This window comes from Phoxinus phoxinus, assembly GCF_949152265.1.
Source record: "Phoxinus phoxinus genome assembly, chromosome: 1".
Taxonomy (NCBI): Eukaryota; Metazoa; Chordata; class Actinopteri; order Cypriniformes; family Leuciscidae; genus Phoxinus; species Phoxinus phoxinus.
Window position 1 is genome coordinate 7,900,735 of NC_136876.1, and position 24,179 is coordinate 7,924,913.

General features: G+C 39.4%; 2 protein-coding genes across 5 annotated transcripts in view; one reads left to right on the forward strand and one right to left on the reverse strand.

Moving 5' to 3' along the window:
- The window catches only part of LOC307000690 (uncharacterized protein), a 441,581-nt gene that overhangs the window by 406,110 nt on the left and 11,292 nt on the right, over positions 1–24,179 (forward strand). The window contains exons 1-3 of one of the 3 annotated variants that reach the window (XM_079616472.1): positions 13,743–14,030; positions 21,147–21,362; positions 21,901–23,188. In XM_079616472.1, coding sequence (XP_079472598.1) covers positions 21,305–21,362; positions 21,901–23,188 — 1,346 coding nt within the window. In that variant the 5' untranslated portion in view covers positions 13,743–14,030; positions 21,147–21,304. Of the gene's footprint in view, positions 1–13,742; positions 14,031–21,146; positions 21,363–21,900; positions 23,189–24,179 lie in introns of those variants that run through there. The other 2 variants (XM_079616473.1, XM_079616474.1) reach the window with 2 other exon arrangements.
- On the reverse strand, positions 4,579–7,551 carry LOC307000955 (uncharacterized protein). 2 transcript variants are annotated; one of them, XM_079616983.1, is made up of 2 exons: positions 7,426–7,551; positions 4,579–5,546 (listed from the first exon to the last, which is right to left on the reverse strand). In XM_079616983.1, exons 1-2 carry the CDS (start codon positions 7,523–7,525, stop codon positions 4,708–4,710), a joined length of 939 nt encoding a protein of 312 aa, XP_079473109.1. In that variant the 5' UTR covers positions 7,526–7,551; the 3' UTR covers positions 4,579–4,707. The 2 variants fall into 2 exon arrangements, with proteins under 2 accessions (XP_079473109.1, XP_079473110.1); XM_079616984.1 differs by lacking the exon at positions 7,426–7,551 and adding an exon at positions 6,245–6,756.

Sequence of the window (24,179 nt, forward strand, 5' to 3'; positions counted from 1 at the left end):
AGCGTAGCGTTAGTTCTGGCAGGTCACGTTAGTCAAGCTCGCATCAGCTGATCCACATCTACCTATAGGAATACGACGCCTATCACCGTATACATATATAAGCTCCTTCAATATTATCAGCAGCTATCGCGTTTCTCATGCCGAATTCCCCTCCTCCATCCCCAGTGCCTCCTCTCGTCAGTCAGGATTTGGTATTCTGATTCCCCTTGAATCATTAACCATCATGTTACATATTTGTGTCTACAGAAAATACCCCTGTAATACAATATAAAGTTTTAGAATAGACATCAATTTTAATAAGTAAATGTAATCTGCCAAAGAAAAATGTCGGTACTACGCTAGCGGTACGGTTCAAGATACGGTACTATAGTCCAATCAGCATCAAGTCTCGTTCTGTGGAATACCGCCCCTTTTTTGACGATTTTACTCTGGCCGAGAATCGCCCAGTGTTCCCATAGACTTTAATACAAATATTTTGTTTTTCTAACTGCAGGCACTGCAATGCATTCTCTATGGGTTCCGGGAAGGCTCGCACTAACGTGCTTTCATCATCATACGTAAACTTCACTTGTGCAGAGATTGGTGGAAACAAATACACCTCTATTAATAATCTTTAAGCTGAAGTGACATCCAATAAATTCCTCATGAGTGGACGAGCTTCTGCAGGATAAACTTCTGTGAACAAGCGTAAATAATGTAAAATATCGCCTACACTTTATTTTGATAGTCCACTTTAGACATTCTACTATAGTAATGTTTCCACTACATGTCAACTAATTGTCGTTAGAGTATTAGTAGACTGTTAGGTTATGGTTAGGGGTTATGGTTAGAAGAATAAATTGTAGTTGCCAAGTTAGTCAGTTGAATGTCTGTTGGGGACAGACAGCAATCTCATTCAATGTCAGTCATGTGTGGGTGAAATTTAATTTAGTTAGGCATTTAAAAGCTTTGAGAAATTGAAAACATGGAAAGTTTAAAAAGCAATCATATCAGGCACTTCATGACTGTTTATTCCTCAAATTATTCCTGATTCAATCAGAAGAAAATTAAAAGGGACACTAACAATGAGATGTTGATAAAATAGTTTAATCAATAATTATATAAAGCAAATACAAACATAAAGTAAAAGGGAAAGTGAATGAGACAGATCTCTCTCTTTACTGACTTATAAGAGCCAAAGCATCTCAAGAGAAGAAAGTGTCCAGTTTCAAAGATACATAAAAGTATATCTTGCGTTTTGTAGGAAACTTTTCCTTCTTCTAAGCAAAGACCAGGAGACGTTTGGATCACGTTCAAGCAGAAGTTATTCTTTATTGAGCGCGTCTGCAGTTCTTTCAAACAGTCTGATCTAAACAGTATATACCTGGTATCTTTTTGGGCATTTTAGGAGGAGGGACTTCTGGGGGTGGAGACATTCAAACAAAGCATACAAAAGCAGGGAGGAGTTGATTCTATCAAGCGAAAACCAGTTTGACAGTTTATCTAGATTGCTCAAGAGAAACCGAGCCAATCTCTGTTCAACACTCTAACACTCTATTGTATTGCTAATCCAATCATCCTGACTTGATTGCTCAAACCTTAACATTATCATAGAGGATAGATATTATGTAAGGAAGCATATCTGAAATAGATTCTTAAAATGTTTATTCTTCAGTTTGCATGGAAGAGTCGAAGTGGAAGAGAAACTAGATGTTCTGATGAAAATCAATGAAGAACGAGTACAAAATTAATATCGGATTCATGTCTCTATTAAAAGTGTTATGGTCTCTTCTTCAGCTCCTGAACTTTGCCTCCAAAGGTTTTTCCAGTGTGAATTTTCTGGTGGTCTTTCAGTTAATCTTCTGTAGTAAAGGACTTCAAGCATTTCGCTTCTTCCCAGTGTGAACCCTCATGTGAATCTTCAGACTTGATTTGCATGTGAAGCGTTTTTTAGGAGACAGATTTTTTGGCTTCTGTTTTTCCTTTCTTGTTCACGTCAATCGGGTCGAAAAGAAACATTAAATCAAGTGAGTTTCAATGGACTTTTTTATGCAAACAACTTGCTAATCATGTCTTACTCATGTAGTTAAAGTAGTGATGGGAGATTTCAAAACACTTCTTCACGAAGCTCAGACACCTTTATGAATCTTTGTTTCAAATCAGTGGTTCAGAGCGTGTATCAAACTGTCAAGTGATTTCAGTAAACGAGGCTTCGTTGCCTCATAAGCGTTTTGAAATGTCAATGATCTCTGTGAACCCATCATGCAGCGAACCATTGAACAAGTGCCTATGGGTTTTGCCTGATTGCTGATCAGTTTTAAATATTTGTAGACGTTTTAATGAGACTTTTGTATAATAATCAGTGTTGGGGCTAGTTACTCAAAAAAGTAATATATTACATATTACATATTACTCTCAAAAATAGTAATGCCTTACTTTACTTTATTACTCCCTGGAGAAAGTAACTAGTTATATTACTAGTTACATTTTTTTTCTTAATTACTTTATAATTGCCTGAGATGCATCAGATGGAGGGAGAACATACAAAGAGGAGTGTTCTTAAGGGTCTTTATTACGCCAACAACAGACTGGCACTGTCTAGCACACATAACTACAAACAACTGTCCTTGTGCAATCAAGTACAAAAAACAAGTATTAATTTACTCAATGTTTAACAAACACCGTCTGGTGCAAACAATCAATAAATTTGATTGTCAATTTATCCCATACGGAAATGTTAAATTATTATTATATATGCCAAACTATTTACTATTTAACTATTTATTTCAAGTCTACAGATCAAGTCTACATATCCACATTTCATTTTCGAATCTTTTATAAATAAAATGTATTATTTATTATTATTTTACCTCTTCTTGACCAGCTCATAAAAACAAAACAAATACTAAACAAATTATATTTGAAAACTGATAATTATATATATGTGACATGTATGTAAAAAAAAAACTATTATACATACATAAAATATATGGGCTGGTTTTATATGTCAATTATTCCATTTTCTAATAGGTTTATATTTTATATATGTGGATATATTTCATATATGTATATTTCATATATGTACATATATTACATTTCCGTATGGGATAACAAGTCTAAACTTTTTGCTGCTTGTGGGGCTGCTCATTCATGTCACTCTGTCGCTTCGCAACGAGCTTGATGTGTCCGTGCTGTCGGAAGCGGTGGAGAGCAGCTTTCTCCCCGGGCAGAGTGTGCACTTCACCGTCAAGTTATTTTCCTTCCGTTGAACATATTCAAAATAATTACTGAATCTCCACCCGTCAAAACTAGCTTTCTGTTGCTGGGAACCTTCCTCAGCTTGCCGTTGTTGACGCTTCCATTTTCCCCCATCTGTCTTTGAGGATGCCGCTCTGCGGCTGGCTGCCGGGTGTCGGCCAATCGGTGATGGTAAATGATACCTCGTGCCAAACCCAGACCAATCACTGTTCCATTCACGCCCTCCTCCCCTTCCCTTCTGTTCTCTGTGTTGTGTGCCTTGTGTGTGATGGTGCTACTGGCAAATGTAACGCAAGTAACTAGCTCGGGAAAACTGTAATAATATTACCATTTTCAGACGAGTAATGCCTTACACTACTAGTTACTGAAAAAAGTAATATTATTACAGTAACGCGTTACACCCAACACTGATAATAATAATACAATTTTAGCAGTTAATAGTTTTTTATTCGCCTGTTTAGCGGAGCAATCCATGCAACAAACAAAACAGGTTGAAGCTGCTTCCATAGAAAAACTTTTCTATGGACAAAACGCATCTGAAAATGAATGAAATCAGCGGTTCTGGCGTCCCTCCACCTCCCAAGCTCCACCTGCATAATTTAGACATCTTGCTACCATACTCATCATCCAAGCATTATTAGTCCCACTGGGGGGTGCATCTAAGCTCGAGTTGAAGCTGCTTCCATAGAAAAACATTTCTATGGACAAAACGCATTTGAAAATGAACGGTGCATGGTGAGCACACGAACCACGTTATTGGAAATTATCGGACATTTCTTTTAATTTTATTATTCATTCGTGTTTAAGTTGCTCAACAGACAAGTGACCAATCCTGAGTGGCGATGTCACTACACACTAGTGATGTTACATTCGTGAACGAATCGTTCTTTTTGAACAAATCTTTTAGGTGAACGAATCGTTCTCGTAATCCATTGACTGGACTTTAAATTTCTCGTTCACTAAAATCCTATTAGTGAACGAGTTTAGTTGGAGCTAAACTCTGCAGAACAGTGGCCCTCCAGGACCGAAGTTGCCTATCCCTGCCCTAACTTTAAGACGGACAAAAGTTTCGGGGGCAGTGTGCAAGCGTGATTGATTTAACGTGAGGTCGTATTTATTTTTTAACGTGTGGAAATTACGGACGTGAATTTTGGACTCAGTGTGCAAGGGCCTTAAGACACTCTTTTTTACCTGTTTGTGTAATAGGAAGAAAATGTCACTGAACGAAGCAATGAACGAATAATTTTAGTGAATGAACTGTAAATTAACAAATCTCTGGAAAGAATAAAAATTTCCACCACTAGTACACACATTCTACCATCACGGTTCGGCACGGTTAGCTGAGAGTCCAGGGCCGAGAACGGTTTGTAATTGTGCCGTGCCGTACCAGCCTCAAGTGGAAACACAACTGGACCCTTTTCCGAAGGGGGAAAAGCAGCTTTTGTTTCTCAGCACATGAAGATGAACTACTTACTGTGATCTCAGACTGTGGTGATGTGGTTTCTCCACTGCATGGATCTTCATGTGTCGCTTCAGGCGACTTTTAAAAGAGAAACTCTTTCCACACTGATCACACGTGTGCGGCTTCTCTCTGCGGTGGATCCTCTCATGTGATTTCAGAGATGATGACACATTGAATCTCTTGTCACAGTGTGAACACTTGTAAGGTTTTTCTCCAGTGTGAATTCTCTGGTGTATTTTTAAACTGTGCGCTGTAATGAAAGTCTTTTCACACTCAAAGCACATGTACTCTCTCACACCAGTGTGAGTTTTCTGATGTGTATATAAAGATTGTAGCAGTGAAAAACTCTTTCCACACACAGAACATGAATGTGGCTTCTCCTTCGTATGAACTGTCAGGTGTGTCTTCAGGTGTGATGCCCTAAGAAATGTTTTCCCGCACTGATCACATGTGAACGGCTTCTCTCCAGTGTGGATTCTCATGTGAAGATTAAGGGATGCTAATTGACTGAAACTCTTCCCACATTGATAGCATGTGAACGGCTTCTCTCCGGTGTGGATCCTCATGTGACGCTCAAGACTTTGTTTGGTTGTGAAACTGTTTCCACACTGAGTGCAGGTGAAAGATTTCTTGTCTTTTCTTTTCTTTAAACATTTATTTTTAGTCTTTGATCGACTCGGTTTTTCTGAAGGTTTGACATGTTGTTCCTCCTCCACTTCTCTCAGTTCTTCACTCTCCTCCTTCACTTCTCTCAGTTCTTCACTCTCCTCCTTCACTTCTCTCAGTTCTTCACTCTCCTCCTTCACTTCTCTCAGTTCTTCACTCTCCTCGCTCTCTTCAATCGGGTCTAACATGAAAGAAAAACTCATTTTAAAATTTTCTAAATAATCAGAAGAGAGAAATATGGAGTGAATGGAGATAAAAATTATCCCAGATGTAACAGAAAACTGCTATAAAATATTACAACAATTTATGTATTTTTATAAATAATTAAACGTCCCTGACACTTTCCATGAATGAGGTACACTGATCTTCCAGTTGTTATATTGACACCAACTTTTAGATTGATATATAGTTATGTTAAAAACTACTAAAACGTTTTAATTTTTAAGGGCCGTAAACACTAAACTTCTCCTTCCGTTGACTTCACACGCATGTGTGACAAGAAACACAAGATCAAATTTCTCTGTGAGAACGAACACAAATGTTTGCAGTAAAGCGGAGTAGATTGTAAATTTGTACATTTTGGAATTATTATTATTTGTTATAGTAAAAATACGCACACAATTCAGGTCAAAATGCTGGTAAAATTGTTACAAATTGTAAACCATATATAAAATAAATCTAAAATATTTAAATTGAGTTTGACCTGATGTTAACAATCAATATGAAACCTCCCTTTACTGACCATTTGTTTAAAAGAAAAAAAAAAACTTTTGCAGCCATTTCACAGTTGAACTGTTTATCTAAAAGTGAAGAAGTGCTTGAATGTTTCTAACATGAATGTTCTCCAGCATCATGAATGAATGAAGAATAAACACCAACCTCTTTGTTCTTCAGGATCTTCAGTGTGTTTCATTCTGCAGGGTTCTGGATCACTCGTGTTCTCACTGTCCTCTTTAATAAACTCAGTCTCTGCAGATTTCAGCTCTTCCTGATGCTTTCATGCTCGTCTTCACTTGTAGCTGATGGGGATTTACAGCATTTATTGCTGAATTACTGTGGGAGGAGCTTCACTGATGATGTGATTGCAGTGGGAGGAGCTTCACTGATGATGTGATTACAGTGGGAGGAGCTTCACTGATGATGTGATTGCAGTGGGAGGAGCTTCACTGATGATGTGATAGCAGTGGGAGGAGCTTCACTGATGATGTGATTACAGTGGGAGGAGCTTCACTGATGATGTGATTGCAGTGGGAGGAGCTTCACTGATGATGTGATAGCAGTGGGAGGAGCTTCACTGATGATGCGAATACAGTGGGAGGAGCTTCACTGATGATGTGATTACAGTGGGAGGAGCTTCACTGATGATGAATTCCAGAGTTTGAGGAGCTGATCTGCTAAAATCAAAAGTATCAATTATCGAGTCTGTTTTTATAATAAATGACACTCCTAAGTGTAGCTGGCGCGGTCTGCACTTCGCCGACTACTGCGTAGTGTTCTGGTGCACTGATGACAGGACACTGACGATCTTCAATCAGAATCAGTATCTCTGTCAAGAAGAATGCAGACTCAGAAAATAAAATAGCTACAGAAAAATTATGAACATATCGCATTAGGCTTGTGTATTTTAGGGCTGCAACGATTCCTCGATTAAAGTCGAGTATTCGATTTTAAAAAATCCTCGATTGCAATTTACCCGTTTCGAGTAACCGGCAAAATACCGGAAGTGGCGCATTCCACAGACGAGAATCCATGAACCGCATTATTACATCGCTTTCTAAGGCTACGCGATCTATTTAAAAACATTTACAATCACAATATGGCATAGTGCTATCATGAAATCAATAAGGCTGTGATATGTGCAAAAAAATATTTTAAAAAATATGTGCTGAGAGGGTTTTTTTCCCCACCGAGAAGCATGACGCTTTAATGCGTGCAGATTGTGTTAAAAGTACCTCAGCTCCGTTCACAGTAAGCGCTGCTACACACACACACACACACACACACACACACACACACACACACACACACACACACACACACACACACACTCACTCACTCACTCTCTGCATATGCTGTTAGTTTAGGTTTCCAATAATGTGCATTTGGGAACGCAAAACCTCGGACGCGTGTTTCAGTTGCACTGTCATCATTTATATGCATGTCGGCGTCTCGGGTTTCTCCAACTCCATCTCTGCGTGCTGTGAGTTTGTGTGGCTTATAACTGTCATCTGCTCGCAGTGTGCGCCACTTCACAAGATTCGTAACGCAACTAATTTATAAATATACGCTAACACAGGAGAATACATAAATATCTCTCTGAAATATATGCTAATTGTTGTCCATCGCGATTTCAAAATAAAAGTTTAACCCTTGCACTGAGTTTGCATGTTTTGACGCGCACTGCACATGCTATTTTTCAAGAAATTACAGCATCTGTTGCATATCGTACAGAAGAGACCAAATATTAAAGATTAAGTTGACATTTGAATTAAATTTAGTTTGGCCAATATTAAACAAGGATATGATTATGCCTTAGTAGTGTGACCATTTGTTTTTGAGGCATTTGTGCCAGTGAGGCATTTGTTTTTACGTAATGTAGCCTACATGTTGTACAGTTATGTTTATATTAGTTTATATCATTTATTTTACATGGTGTATTTTAACAGCGTTGTTCAAAAAAACCCATATGATTAATTTGATACTTAATTTAAACAAATAATTATTGCTTGTTAATGTTATTATATATTTAGGTAACACTTTACAATAAGGTTCATTAGTTAACAGTTAATGTATTAACCAACATGAACTAACAATGAACAATACATTTGTAACTGTATTGTTAATGTTAGTTTCATTGTTTGTTCATGTTAGTTCACAGTACATTAATGTTAACAAATACAACCTTTGATTAATTTATCAGTAAATGTTGAAATGAATATTAACTAGGATTAATAAATGCTGTAGAAGTATTGTTCATTCTTAATATGTTAACTAAGGTAACTAATGAACCATATTGTAAAGTGTTACCTTCATTTTAAAAGCTGTTGTTCACTTGGATATATTTTTTTCCGATTACTCGATTAATCGATGGAATAATCAGTAGAATACTCGATTACTAAAATAATCTATACTGCAGCCCTAGTGTATTTCACATGTAGGCTAACCTAACTCATGAATTGTACTCTATATGAGTTCAGTGATTCAGGTCAAATGATAGTGAAATAATGATTATGTTAAAACACAACCAACACCATCAGATCACCATTTTTTATTTGTTCATCTGCTGTTATAACTCATGTACAGCAGCCAAACAAAACTTAAAGTTAATAATTTAAGGGTGAAGAGCCCAACTAAAACACACACTCATCTCCATAATGGTGACTTTAATTATGGTTTTCTCCTTCAGTGATTCTGCTTGTTAACATCAGGTGTCTTCAATGTTGGCAATAACATATATTTTGTAAGTTTTACTCATTTTAAATGTTTAACATTTAAGGAATTAATTTGATTAATTATTACTCAATTCTAATTTGTTAAATTGAATTAATAATATTGCTTGTAATATGTTGCCTCATTTTTATTAATTAGATATAAATAAAATATATGTTTTCATTTTTACAGTGTAGATCAAATTCTACGGCTCGCCAGTTCCTGCTCGCAACGGGGTTTCTCTTTCAAGCATACGTTTTGGTGTCTCACTATGGGATACGCCCCTTCCACGTATTCCTCAGAAGCCCTATTACATTACGCCAGCCCCAATTGACTGGCAGACGTGACGTAGTGTCTGGGAGGGGCTACACCACCCCTCAGTATAAGAGGAACGACACAACGTCATACGACATTCAAAAACCTCTTCTCGCTTCTCACCAGAAGCCAAGAAACCTACAAACTTTTCAACGAACTTCTGGATTAGTATTACCTGGTGACCTCTAGTAATTTGTAATAATTGCGGAGGTTGTCTGTGATCTTAATCCCGTGCGAATCGGCCATGTCTGTAATTTGTAAAGTAAAAATTCCCCCGCAAATGACGTCCATATTTCGCTGAACACAGAGGTCCCATGATAATATAACTGTGTGTTCACACCGGACGCGAATAGCGCGTCAAATTTGCGCCTGCCGCGTCTAGTTATACGCTTGACCACTTTGTGTCCATTCACGCGTCAAGAGAGTGACGAAAGTTTCAAAAGTTTCGAAACCCGTTCGAAAGCGGCAATCTTTTTACAAGATGTGTGATGTTGATAGATCATTTATCGAGAGAGTCACCGCTCTGTATTTGCTCTGGAGAGCAGAACGGTGGCGTAGGGATCATCGTCGCTGTATTTGGGTCCACCAGACCCTTCGGTTCCAGTTTGGCGAGTTTTTCACCATTTGCTCCAGGAGCTGCGCCTGGATGACGGCCGCTTTTAGCGGTACTTCCGCCTGTCCCGCGCCCAGTTTGATGACCTGCTGTCCCGCATCGGAGCGATCATAATCCTATGTCACTTTATGTCACGTGAAGCAAGCAGGCTCCTGATTGGTTAACGCGGCGCGAAATTGACGCAGAAGTTCAGATTTTTCAACTCGGCAATTCGCGAATTCGCGTCAAACGCGTGAATGCACAAAAAGCACTATAAAATAATTTGCTCGTAACATTCATTCATTCGTCAATTCGCACCATTCGCGTCTACCGCGCCGCACTTCTACGCCTCATTCACGCTGCAGGATTTTTTACGTGCGTAACGCGTCTTTGCATTGACTTAACATTGAAATCACTCGCGCCTGACGCTCTATTCGCGTCCGGGGTGAACACAACATTAGTCCCGTGCGAATCGGCATCTCTGTGATTTGGCGGGGTCGTATATAATTTTTTCAAGGTTTTTTTTCCTTTTTTGTTGGAAAATGGAGGTCTTCTTAGTCTCTGGAGAGGCTCAATGGGGTCGTAACTTAAGTGTCAGAAAGCAATCTAAACCCAGCCATGTCGGAGCCATGACGGTGCTTTAGATTGTCGAGTCTTGATTTACATCATATCTGAGTTCAGAGTGTAAAGGTAAGAAGGAATGTGCAGTTTGTGCAGGGAGAAATAGACTCATGATTATTGCCCATTCGTTACACCAGCTTCACTTATTACTAACCAGACTGACTTTATTTCTGTCGGACGTCTACAGAAGTTATTGTGAGAATTAACAGAGGTTTAGATGTTGATGATTTATTCATCATTGATCATGATCATGGTTTGCTTTAGTTGGGCTCTTGACCCTTGAGTTTAGCAAGTTGCTTCTTTTACAGCAATTGCATGTGTTTTCAGAAAACATTTCTGAACTGATATAAAGCAGATCAACATGTCTTTTTTAATGGTCAAACTTCTGCATTATAACGGTGAAGGAATTCTAGTATGGTAGCATGAAGAATATGAAAGAAGGGTCTCTTGTTCTCTAAGAAGTTACTGGCAACATCTGTTCCTCATTATGTAAAGGAATGTTTCCTATATCATGAATCTCTACGCCAGGATGGGGGAGCAGGGGGAACGGTCCCATTCTCCCCATTATAACAGTCTAAGGTCCTCTTGGCTGCCGATGTACTTGTGGGTAAACTAGCCAGAAACTGACCATATATGGACTTATTATTCTATATATTGTATTCCTATATGATGGAAGGCATGTATTCTTATTGGTGAACTCTGTGCAACTCCCCTCATATCCTTATATACTCAGACAAAGTGCCAATAAAGTTGAGAAACTTTCTCCCTCAGCGCTGGGTCATTGTTCAGTGGGCACATTGGGACCGAAAATCTTACAAGTGGTTTAAGCAACTGCTTTTAAAATTTAAAATGAATCAGCTAAAACAATATTTAGTTTGACCTGATGTTGACAATCAAGATGAAAGTTTCTCAAGCCTCTCTTTACTGACCATTTGTTGAAAACAGACTAAACAAACAATAACATTTTGTAGCCATTTTCATAGTTTAACTGTTTATCTAAATCTGATGAAGTGCTTGAATGTTTCTAACATGAATGTTCTCCAGCATCATGAATGAATGAAGAATAAACACCAACCTCTTTGTTCTTCAGGATCTTCAGTGTTTTTCATTCTGCAGGGTTCTGGATCACTCGTGTTCTCGCTGTCCTCTTTAATAAACTCAGTCTCTGCAGATTTCAGCTCTTCTGATGCTTTCATGCTCGTCTTCACTTGCAGCTGATGGGGATTTACAGCATTTATTGGAGAATTACAGTGGGAGGAGCTTCACTGACCATGTGACTGATGTGGGAGGAGCTTCACTGACCAAGTGACTGATGTGGGAGGAGCTTCACTGACCAAGTGACTGATGTGGGAGGAGCTTCACTGACCAAGTGACTGATGTGGGAGGAGCTGATATGATGATGTGATTGTTGTGGGAGGAGCAAAATCAAAATAAATCAAAATTACTAAGTTTGTTTTTATACTAATAGACAACAAAATATAAATAGGCTAATAATGTAATATCAATTCTTGCTAAACTAAATAATGGAAAGAAAAACAAATACCTCAGTCTGTTGACACCAATGAAATGAGCTTTAAGTGGACATTTACAGGAGATCAGAAGACTTCAGCATAATAAATGAGGTGAAAACAGGAACTATTGACATAATATAAAGAGTGTTTTCAGCAGAGGACTCCAGACTAACACTTGAGAGCAATCAGTTTATCTGATTTGATGGCACTGGGGGCCAAAACCTCACTTTTAAAGGGAAAACATAAATATTGTGTGTAATTCAGGCACAATTAGAAGAAAAGGCTTTGTTTTGCATGAGACTTAATGACTTCTTCATTTTTTCCTAATAATAGGGAGTGGAAATGGCTCATAAGCTAATAAATGCTCCTCTGCCGCCATCTGCTGGTTACAGTAGTAATTGCATGTCCTTTTTTTAAATAAAAGTGCTCGTTTGAATGATTCACATTAATAAATGATCATACTTCATCTTCCTTGATACTTAATGTTTGAGATGAATACATGCCTCTTAACCATCTACATTTTCTAGCCTTTGTGGCAATATGGCCTGTAACAGTCAGTTAACAAACATTGTATGAGTATAATATAAGAGATCTATCTGTCTGAATGGATCATCTTCTGGAATATCTGGAATTCCCGAATCAACTCCAGAAACACTGCCTTCAGATGATGAAGCACAACTAAACTGCTGGTCCATGTCACTTGGTTGCAGCTCAGACGTAAGCAGAAAGCGACCAGATGAAGAGCTACAAAATTACAAAGAAAACACATTCCTGAGAGCATGTGTCTACATACAATGACAGTAAACTAAGAAATGTATGACTGACCGGTAGGGCTGTGCGATATGACGGTATATGGCGATCCCAACCGATCAATTGGCCGTCCGATATTATTGGCCAATCTCAGCTAATTGCATTTAAATCATTTAAATCATCAAATAAGCAGTTAAACTATAGCTTTAACTTATTCTTTATTCCTTAAACCTTTATGATGCAAATAAATTTCATGAGTTACAGAAATTCCAACAGTAACTCATGATATTTTATTAATTTACAAAAAAAAATCTATATCGGGATATGTATCGTTATCGGGATATGAAATGGGATATGACATTTTGGTCATATTGCACAGCCCTACTGACCGGTGTCACAGAACGGGTTGTGCCCTGCCCTGACCTGAAGACTTGCACAGCTTGAAGCTGGTCGGACTTCACTTTCATCTTCACCGCAGTTGGCAGCAAGAGGCAGTGCCTGAAAGCACAACATTTAGAAAAAAGAATTGAACAAAACATGCACCAAAAATGAAGGCTCATAAAAGTATTCATTCCAGCAAGTTGAAACAGCTAAAACCCCTCACAATTTGGCATTACTTTGGTCACATCTGGTCAAATATGTTGTAAAAACAAAACAAAAAACAATTACATGAAATATAAATATATATAGCCACTAGATGACTGTAGTACTTTCTACATACAGGCATAACTAAACAAAATACAAAACGGGTAGGAATAAACAATAAACCTCACAATAACTCAATAAATGTACAATGATGGCATTAACCTTGCAGTAGGACTTTTGTCTGACTTTAAAGTGTGTGTGTGTGTGTGTGTGTGTGTGCATAGACCTCATATAATATCTATGTGTGTGTGTGTGTGTGTGTTTTTGCACAGTGGCTGATTAGCATATTTAAAAAAAAATGCTCAGTTATTGGCTCATTCAATTATATATTTGTCATTCAATGGCTTGCAATGCATGTGTGTGTGTTCAGGTGGCAAACTTAGGAAAAGTAGCAAAAAAGTATGCAAAGTTTTCTACCGCTCAGTTACAAAATGATTATGCCCACATCTCACTCTCCAGTCCAGTGAGTGGCGCTAAGTCACAATGGTTTGTTTGCCGACCGCCATTAAACCTCAGAGGAAGAAGATTCATTTTCAGCTTGATCTCTGGTGTTGTGTCGCGCTACTGGCATGACACAGACTATTATAATAACTGCAGAAAGATGCCAATTTTGAGTCGGGTCAGTAAATGACTGTAATATTATCATCCTCATAGACGTGACTAGAAGTTTTGAATCGAGCAGGAATATCTGGAGGTGCAGCAACTGAACTGAGAAGATGGTGTTTGTTAAAGAGGAGATTGAGGAGAACTCGAGTGAGTGAACCAGAACCCTGGAGAATAATAAAACACGAGGAACAAACAGGTTGGTGTCTATTCATCATTCATCTTTAATGACTGAAAAGATGAATGTGGTACATTAAGCTAACAGAGCTTTAGACACGAGGTATCCGCGGAAAAAGGTATAAAAAAAACCTAGATTTCAGATTTAATAATTTCTATAATAGGCTAATTTTTATAATAATTTTATTAATAAAATTTCAGATTTAATAAATTTCAGATTTAATAAATTTCTATAATAATTTTAATAATCATTTTTAATTTCAGATAACGTTAAATGTTCTTTTGAACTTTCTATTCATCAAATAATCCTGAAATAAACATGTGTTTTCAACATTGATAATAATCATACATGTTTCGTGAGCATCAAATCATCATATTAGAATGATTTCTGAAAGAACATGTGACACTGAAGACTGGAGTAATGATGCTGAAAATTCAGCTTTGATCACAAGAATATATTACACTTTATATATTATTCACATAGAAAACCGCTGTTTTACATTGTAGTCTAATATTTCACAATAGTACTGTTTTTTTTTCTTAAAAACAAATGAGTGTTTATTTGTATTTATAAAACTGTTATACTTTGTGCATGTCTGAAACTTAGTCACAACTTTGAGTAAAACATCCTTGAGAACTGAAAGGCAATCGTTTTAAAGTAGGCTACACTCAACTAATTACATTGTACAGTGTTAATATATTGTCACATTTTTCAATGACGATTCCTTGCGTATTTTGCATTATATTGTAATACAAGTTACACAATATATTATTTCATGTATTTACGAATAATTGAATAATCATATATGAATATTTTTTTCATATATTTACACCATTTAATATAAATGTATATTATACAGTAGTAGTCAGCTTTTGAAGTGGTATACTTTGATGAAAGGTTTTGACCCACTTCAGATGTTGACTACTGTATGACTACTGTTGACTACTAGCCTATATTTTTGTGCCATAATGGTTGAGCGGGTTGATTTAGTGTGTTTGCATAGAAGCCAATGAATTTATGCTATATGAATTTGATTCGTTATAGCTCATGTATCGAGTAGCGTGACTGACGTTGACGTCCAGTTCTTACTTTTTAATAGAGACCTTTCCAAAAAAAAAAGTTTTGAATTGCTGATGTAGTTCCCTTTCGAACAGTCACTTCAAATTGCGTAGCTATACGCAGTGGGGAAAACTCATTTCCTCAGATTTATTGAAGCTTAAAGGGATAGTTCACTTTGAAATTAAATTTTGGTATGTTTTAGCTTACCTGAAGTGCATCCAAGATGTAGGTGTCTTTGTCTCCGCAAACAGATCAGATGGACGTGGTTGTGTAAAAGAGATAAAAACAATATAAATACTGTTACTTTTATCACACAACCCACTTGTTTCGTGTCTTAGGCCATCAATGTGCACTTACGATGGGGAATTTTTAATTTGGACTTTTCTCTGCATGCTATTAGAGACATCTCTGCATGCTTTTGAAGACAGTGCCTATATACCTGCATTATATGACTGACAGAAAAGAACGGTTTGACCTAAAAATATCAAAATTGAAACTACTGTGGAGACAAAGACACCTAGGCTACATCTTGGATGCACTTCAGGTAAGCTAAAACATACCAAAATTTAATTTCAAAGTGAACTATCCCTTTAAAATGTAAAGCTAGGCCTATACAGCTAGACCGTGAGACTGGCTCACTCTGAAACTGCACATCCAATGGCGAAAGACGCCAATCAGCTAACAGCGCACCGACATACGTCAGAGCCCACCATTTGGGTTGGCAGATTCTATAAAATGAGCCCAAATTCGCCATTATTGCAGGTTTACTCAACTTCTGCTGTTGCGGCTAGCTCTCGCGAAGGATGGCGACACCGCACCCCTCACTCTTCCGTTTGTGAATGTGGATGAGAATGTGGTCTTTCTGGATACAGTTATAGACTCTACAACTATGAGAGCGCGTAGCACAGCAGAGCGTTTCACAAACTTCTCGGTCTCATGGCAGCCGCATCGCCAGTACTCCATATGGGACTACTGCATATGCTTCCGCTGCAGCACTGGCTCAAGCGCTGCGTGCCAGCCCATGCATGGCAGTCGGGCAGCATGCACATTACGGTGAATCACAGCTGTTTGCGTTCTCTGATTCCCTGGCGGGATCAAAGCTGGTACCAAGAGGGTGTGACCATGGGAAGTGGTCTTCACAGATGCCTCCAACCAAGGTTGGGGTGCGTTGCACGAGGGCTAGCCCGCCTCTGGTCGAGCACGGAGCAGAGCTTACACATCAACTGCCTAGAAATGGCAGCAGTTTGTTTGGCACTGAAAGCATTTCTGTCGGACCTCAAGGGACACCACGTCTTAGTCCTAATGGACAACACGTCGGTGGTGTCATACATCAATCACCAGGGTGTTCTCAGGTCTGGTCACCTGTACTCCACGGCGAGAGATCTGCTTATGTGGGCACAACCCAACTTGAGCTCTCTGAGACCAGCGCATATGGCATTCAGAATATGGGTGCGGATATGCTCTATTGAGACAACACTCCCCTAGGCGAGTGGTCTCTAAACCCTCAGACGGTTCGTCTGGTTTGGAGTGTGTTCGGCGAGGCCAAAGTCGATATTTTTGCCTTAAGAAACAACTCTCACTGCGCAGTGTTCTTTTCGAAGGACAGGATGCACTGGCCCATGCGTGGCCCAGCTGCCCTCTGTATGCGTTTCCTCCCGTTTCCATGATCCCCCAGGTCATCAAACGGGTGAGGGAGAGCGGATGCCCAGTCCTCCTGGTGGCACCTCTCTGGAAAACATGACCTTGGTTCCCAGAGCTGGTTCAGATGGTGGACGAAGTCCCATTGCTTGTCCCCCTGAGGAAAGATCTCCTCACACAGGCAAACGGAACGATCTGGCACCCCCGTCCCGACTTGTAGGCCCTACATGTGTGGCTCATCAACGGGTGCCCCGGGACCTCCACGAGAAGGTTCTGAACACAATTTCTGAGGCTAGAGCCCCGTCTACCAGGCACCTCTACGATTTGAAGTGGTCCGTGTTCTCCAGCTGGTGCTCGGATAGACACCCCAGTCATGCGAGGTATCAGTGATACTCTCCTTCCTACAGGAGCTGCTGGACGCGGGTCGTTCCCTGACCACGCTCAAAGTATATGTGGCAGCCATGGCAGCTCATCATGCTCCAGTGGCTGGCCAATCAATGGGAAGGAATGACTTGGTCGTACGTTTTCTGAAGGGAGCTAGGAGGATGAATCCTCCCAGACCTCCCTCTGTACCACCGTGGGACCTCTCCATGGTCCTCAGGGCCTTGAAAGGTCCGCCATTTGAACCGCTTCAATCGGTTGACCTCAAACCGCTTTCGCTAAAGACCGCTCTCCTGTTGGCACTGGCGTCTATCAAGCGAGTGGGAGATTTGCAGGTGCTCTCCGTGAGCCCCTCCTGTTTAGAGTTTGGTATCGGTGACTCTGAAGTCACTCTGAAACCCAAGCATGGCTACGTGCCCAAGGTGCTCTTCACTGTTTAGAGCACAGGTGATTTCATTGTTGGCTCTTCCCCCTTCCGATGGGGACGGGGAAGTCAATTTGCTTTGCCCTGTCAGGGCCCCCTGAAGGTCTATTTGAAGCGCTCCTATAGGCAGTCAGAACAGCTCTTTGTCTGCTTCGGTGGCCGGTCCAAAGGGGCTCCTGTCACGAAGCAGAGACTGTCTAGTAGGGGTGTGCCAAAAAATCGATTCACAGAAGAATCTAGATTCTCATTTGCAACGATTCAGAATCGATCTGAAATGTCCAAGAATCGATTTAATAAATAAATAACTATCAGCTGGCTGTTCGCCTCCATTTTTGTAACTAGCCTATACGGGACGTCACCACGCTGCCGGTTTTTGAACGTGAGCGGCAAATCACTGAAACAAAGAGGAAGCAAATATGGATGAGAGGGAGATCTTTCGTTCCTACCAAAACATTAGTTAGAGAAAAAATAATTAATTGCACAGTTTAACCATCATAGAGTGAAAGTGTATCATTTGCATGTGTTTTAAGTCCTGTCAGTTTAAAAGGGCGCGCTTGACAGGGCATAAGAACGAGCAGAGAGAGAGAGCCCCGGCCGCGCGCGCGCACTCACCCGAGCGCTGTCTGCTCTCTCTCTCTCTCCCTCGCGCATATTAATCAAAATCAATTAATACGATGGTGTCGGGGAAAAAAAAAAACTCTCCAGTGATGAAATGTTTTCTGTGTTGACAAATCTTGTGCGATATCCTAAACGGACGAATGCATTGCTTGTTTTTTCTGTTTACATTTCATTGTGAATGCTGCTACGTCAGAGCGGCCAAAGCGTCAACAAGATTCCCTGTACTTTTTGACAAGCGTCCTTGACAGGGCGACCATAGATTTTTTGCAGCTCAAGTCGGCGGCGGTGTGAACGTACAGTCCACTTTTGTGAGGTTTCTTCCCTGCAGGCGAAGGTCCTTTCTGTATGATTAAGACTTGACTAATTTGGTCTATATAAGTCACTGTTCATAAGCACACTATCCCTTACCATGAACCAGCATTTGGCTGTTTTGGTCTCCGTATGCATGTATTAGACCCGAGGGTTCTGGTCTATTGATAAGCTATTGGGGGTATGAGCTCAGTGGCATCATTATATCTGATTTAGACCCGACGGTGTCTGGTCTTATCAGTATATTACGCATATATATTCATATATATATATATATATATATATATATATGGTATTCTGACTTGCTTCGTGGACTCGGGGGTCCTGAGTTTCATGTTCGGCCAGTTACTTATGGTGGGGCATTTTGCGGCACTATCGTAACCTCAGTTCCCTGAGATAGGGAACGAGTATTGCGTAGCCTGCTGCACTATAGTAACATGGCAAGTTTGTCGCTTCTATCGATTTAAACCTGCTATAATGGTGAATTCAGGCTCACAATACTACGCAATACTCGTTCCTTATCTCAGGGAACTGAGGTTACGATACTAACTGAGTAGATTAGGTTGCTGTATTAGAGTGGCTGTAGGCAGCAATATTCATAAGAACTGTCAAATAATGTAGATTAGAAAAATATTTTTCACAATATAATTAAGGTTACATTTACAAAACGATATTCTGAAAATGGAAAAAGATGAAATTCCATTGATGAAATGTTTTCTGTGCTGAGACAAATCTTGTGCGATGTCCTTAACTGCAGATATAATCACACAACGCGTGCTGTAGGCTACACGTCCATTGACACGTCCGATTCGCAAACTAATGACTCCTTAGAAACGATTCACTTAAATTTTTTTTAAAACTGATCTGTCTAAGACTGAACTCACGAGGTTAAATGTAGGTCTAGACTTTTATAATTATATCAGCTCTTTAAAGGTGCCAGAGTGGATAAATGCAGGCAGTCTTGAAATATAACAGACTCAACCTTGACTCGAACACTGGAGACTCAAACTCAGGTAATGGTGACTCGACTCGGACTCTTCTTTGGTGACTTGGACTTGGACTCGGACACTGGGGACTCGAGACTCGACTCGGGACTCGACAGTTGGTGACTCGACTACAACACTGTCCCTATGTTTAGTGGTACATTTGCAATCCACTATCTCTCTCTGCTTATACATTACTGAACGTACACACTGCCGCCGACTTGAGCTTTTTTAAAGTTACCGGAAGTCATTCATTTTCAATGGAAGCTGGCTTCTCAGCTGCAAGGAGCGTCAAATCCATCGGCGTCACGTTTTGAGCGACCAGAGCGTCAATCAGAAAGTTGAAAGTAGCTCAACTTGGTAATGAGCTATGACGCGGTTCAGCGGCAAAACTCCAGCAACCAATCAGAAAATAGACGTCCTTCGCGCTGGCTGATTCCGGAGAAACATACGTTGTAAACTTTTGTTCCTACCAAAACCAAATCTCTGAGTCCGGCGTCTTCCCCGCAAATACAATACAGCAGCACCAAACACAACAACTTTGCGATGATCCAGTGATACACATTTGAGGATGAGCGCAACTTTTATTGGAAATATTTATGAACGCTCGTTTTAAGCGGGAATGCAATTAATTTGCTCACGGTAACACCGATTTGACCAATTGCACGCACTAGACGCAAATAATAATAATAGCTAATTATTCTTTTTTTTTTTTACCAAATGTGACCAAAACGTCATTATAAAAGGTTTCTAGTGTCAATGTATTGCTTGTTTTTTTCTGTTGACATTTCATGTTGTGACACATGAAATGTCCCGCTGCTTCGTCAGAGCGGCCAAAGCGTCAACAAGCTTCCCCGTACTTACATTTACATTTAAATTGTTTGACAAGTGTCCTTGACAGGGCGGCCAGAGCTTCTTTGCAGCTCAAGTCGGCGGCGGTGTGTACGTACAGTTAGTGGTACATTTGCATCAGTTGAAACATTCCTTTCCTTGTAAAGAACTTAAAGTATCGTCATTGGAACATCTTTGCTCAGTGAACATGTTACATTGCACACATACTTATGCAAAATATAGCTCATCCCATATCTCTCGTTAGCACACATGTACAAACATACTCTTGACTTTTCAAAATACATTATGAAATCAGTATTAAAATGAATAAAGAATAATAATACTAAGAAATAACATTAAACAGTAAATTTTGTGTCTGGATATGGAAAAAATATATATTGTGGCCTTAGAGAATCGATTTTGAATCGACCACATTTCAAAAAAACGATTAATCGAAAAATCTTTTGTTTTTTGCCCAGCCCTAAATGTGTCTATAACAGTATTGTCTTTCACTAGAGCGGGTTTATAGGCTTTTATCATGTATCCTGACTCAAATAATGTGTTTCTAACACTCAGAATAAAGTGAGATGATCTGCTGATGATCCTGAATGGCTTGTTGAATGAGTGTTGATAGTCTGAGGCTCATCAATATTAACAGATCTGCTGAAAACACTCTTTATTTCATGACAATAGTTCCTGTTTTCACCTCATTTATTATGCTGATGTCTTAATCAGATCTCCTCTAAATGTACACTTAAACTTATTTCATTGGTGTCAACAGACTTTCAACTGTTTTTCTTACCATTATTTATATTTGGAATAATTTACATGATTTTATTCTGTTATCCATGAGCATAAAAACAAACTCCGTAACTTATATATTTTTTATTTTAGCAGATCAACTCATCGCATCATCAGTGAAGCTCCTCCCACTGTAATTCCCCAATAAATGCTGTAAATTCCCATCAGCTGGCAAGTGAAGACGAGCATGAAAGCATCAGGAAGAGCTGGAATCTGCAGAGACTGAGTTTATTAAAGAGGACAGTGAGAACATGAGTGATCCAGAACCCTGCAGAATGAAACACACTGAAGATCCTGAAGAACAAAGAGGTTGGTGTTTATTTTGCATTCATTCATGATGCTGGAGAACATTCATGTTAGAAACATTCAAGCACTTCTTCACATTTAGATTAACGGTTTCACTGTGAAATGTCTGCAAAAGTTTCTGTTTAAAAAAAAAAAAAAAAAGGTCAGTAAAGGAAGGTTTCATATTGATTGTCAACATCAGGTCAAACTAAATGTACATATTTTAACTTTTATTTTACATTTATTTTATATATGGTTTACAATTTGTAACAATGTTACAATAATTTTGACCTGAATTTTGTGCGTATTTTTACAAACATGTATAACAAATAATAATATTTCAAAAGGTACAAATTTAAAATCTATTCTGCTTTTCTGCAAACATATTTATAGTTTCAAGGACGTATAATTAATTTAGAAAAATACTTAAATTATTGTCATATTTTATAGCAGTTGTCTGTTACATTTGGGATAGTTTTTCTCCAGTCACTCCACATTTCTCTCTTTGAATTATTTTGATTATTTAGAAAATTTGAAAATTAAATTTTTTCTTTAATTTCAGACCCGATGGAAGAGAGGGAGGAGAGTGAAGAACTGAGAGAAGTGAAGGAGGAGAGTGAAGAACTGAGAGAAGTGAAGGAGGAGAGTGAAGAACTGAGAGAAGTGAAGGAGGAGAGTGAAGAACTGAGAGAAGTGAAGGAGGAGAGTGAAGAACTGAGAGAAGTGAAGGAGGAACATCATGTCAAACCTGGAGAAAAACCTTTGAGTCGCTCAAAGACTCAAAATAAATTTTTAAAGAAAAGAAAAACCAAGAAATCTTTCACCTGCACTCAGTGTGGGAAGAGTTTTGCATGCAAACGTAATCTTGAGCGTCACATCAGACTTCACACCGGAGAGAAGCTGTTCGCCTGCAATCAGTGTGGGAAGTTATACAGCCAATCATCATACCTTGATGTTCACATGAGAGTTCACACCGGAGAGAAGCCGTTCATGTGTGAACAGTGTGAAAAGAGATTCACAGACAAACATTCTCTTAGGAGACACATGAGAGTTCATACAGGAGAGAAGCCACATCTATGCAATCAATGTGGGAACAGTTTCAGTCATTCAGCATCCCTTAAGAAACACATGATGATCCACACCGGAGAGAAGCCGTTCACATGCCATCAATGTGGGAATAGTTTCAGTCAATCATCATCCCTTAAGAAACACATGATGATACACACCGGAGAGAAGCTGTTCACATGTGTTCACTGCGGCAAAACATTTCTTAGGGCATCACACCTGAAGACACACCTGGCAGTTCATACGAAGGAGAAGCCACATTCATGTTCTGTGTGTGGAAAGAGTTTTTCACTGCTACCATATTTACAAAGACATCAGAAAACTCACACTGGTGTGAGAGAGTACATGTGCTTTGAGTGTGAGAAGACTTTTGCTACATCGAACAATTTAAAACAGCACCAGAGAATTCACACTGGAGAAAAACCTTACAAGTGTTCACACTGTGACAAGACATTCAGTCGTTCAGGACATCTGAAATCGCATCAGATTATTCACACTGGAGAAAAACCTTACAAGTGTTCACACTGTGACAAGAGATTCAGTCAGTTATCAAATTTGAAATCACATGAGAGGATCCACACTGGAGAAAAACCTTACAAGTGTTCACACTGTGACAAGAGGTTCAGTGTGTCAGGACATCTGAAAACGCATGAGAGGATCCACCGCAGAGAGAAGCCGCATACGTGTGATCAGTGTGAAAAGAGTTTCTCTAATAAAAGTCTCCTGAAGATACACATGAAGATCCATGCAGTGGAGAAACCACATCACCACAGTCTGAGATCACGGTAAGAAGTTCATCTTTATGTGCTGAGAAACAAAAGCTGTTTTAGAAAAGGTCCCAGCTGTGTTTCCACTTGTGCCCATAGAGGACGTCGGCTGAGTCTAATCCTTTATATACTCGAGCGAGTCTACACATCGACGTCGACTGAGTCTAATCCTCTATATACTCGAGCGAGTCTACACATCGAGTCTTGTAATAATAATGTTTAATTTATATAGCGCCTTTCCCAAGCTCAAGGACGCTTCACAATAACAGTAGAGAACAAACAATAATTTCAAACATGAGTGTACAATAGACATTTGCCCAGTCCAAGCGATCGCAGTTGCGTTTCGCAGTGCAAGTGTAGTAAACAGAAACAATAGTAATCAACAACATTAATCATCATAATGACAGTAAAGAAAAAACAATACATTTGGACAATAGACATTAGCCCAGTTCATGAAAGGAGCGTTTGCAATTGCATATCGGTTTGCAAGTGGAATACAAACAGAAACAGTAACAAAAAACAAAAGACTATTTACAGAGAGCATGGAAGATCGGCAGCTGAAGCAAAGGTCTGGTGCAACAGACTAATGGTGCGTAAGGAAACTGGTTAAGAAAAACATGTCAAGAAAACGTCATGACGGATAATATTTTTTAAACAGATGGGTTTTGAGTTTAGACTTGAATTCGTGCAGTGTTGTTGTGGTCCTAAGAGCCAGTGGAAGAGAGTTCCATAGCTTAGGGGCTATAACTGAGAAAGACCTGCCACCCATGGATGAAAGGCGAAATCTCGGCTCACAGAGGAGTTCACAGCCAGAAGATCGGAGAGGTCGAGGGGGAATATAAGGAGAAAGTAAATCAGAGAGATATGAAGGAGCAAGACCATTGAGTGACTTAAAGGTAAGCAGAAGAATTTTGTAAGTAATACGAGAAGACACGGGTAGCCAGTGTAGGTCAAACAGAATTGGAGTGATATGAGCGGATCGTTTAGTGCAAGTTAGCTGTCTAGCGGC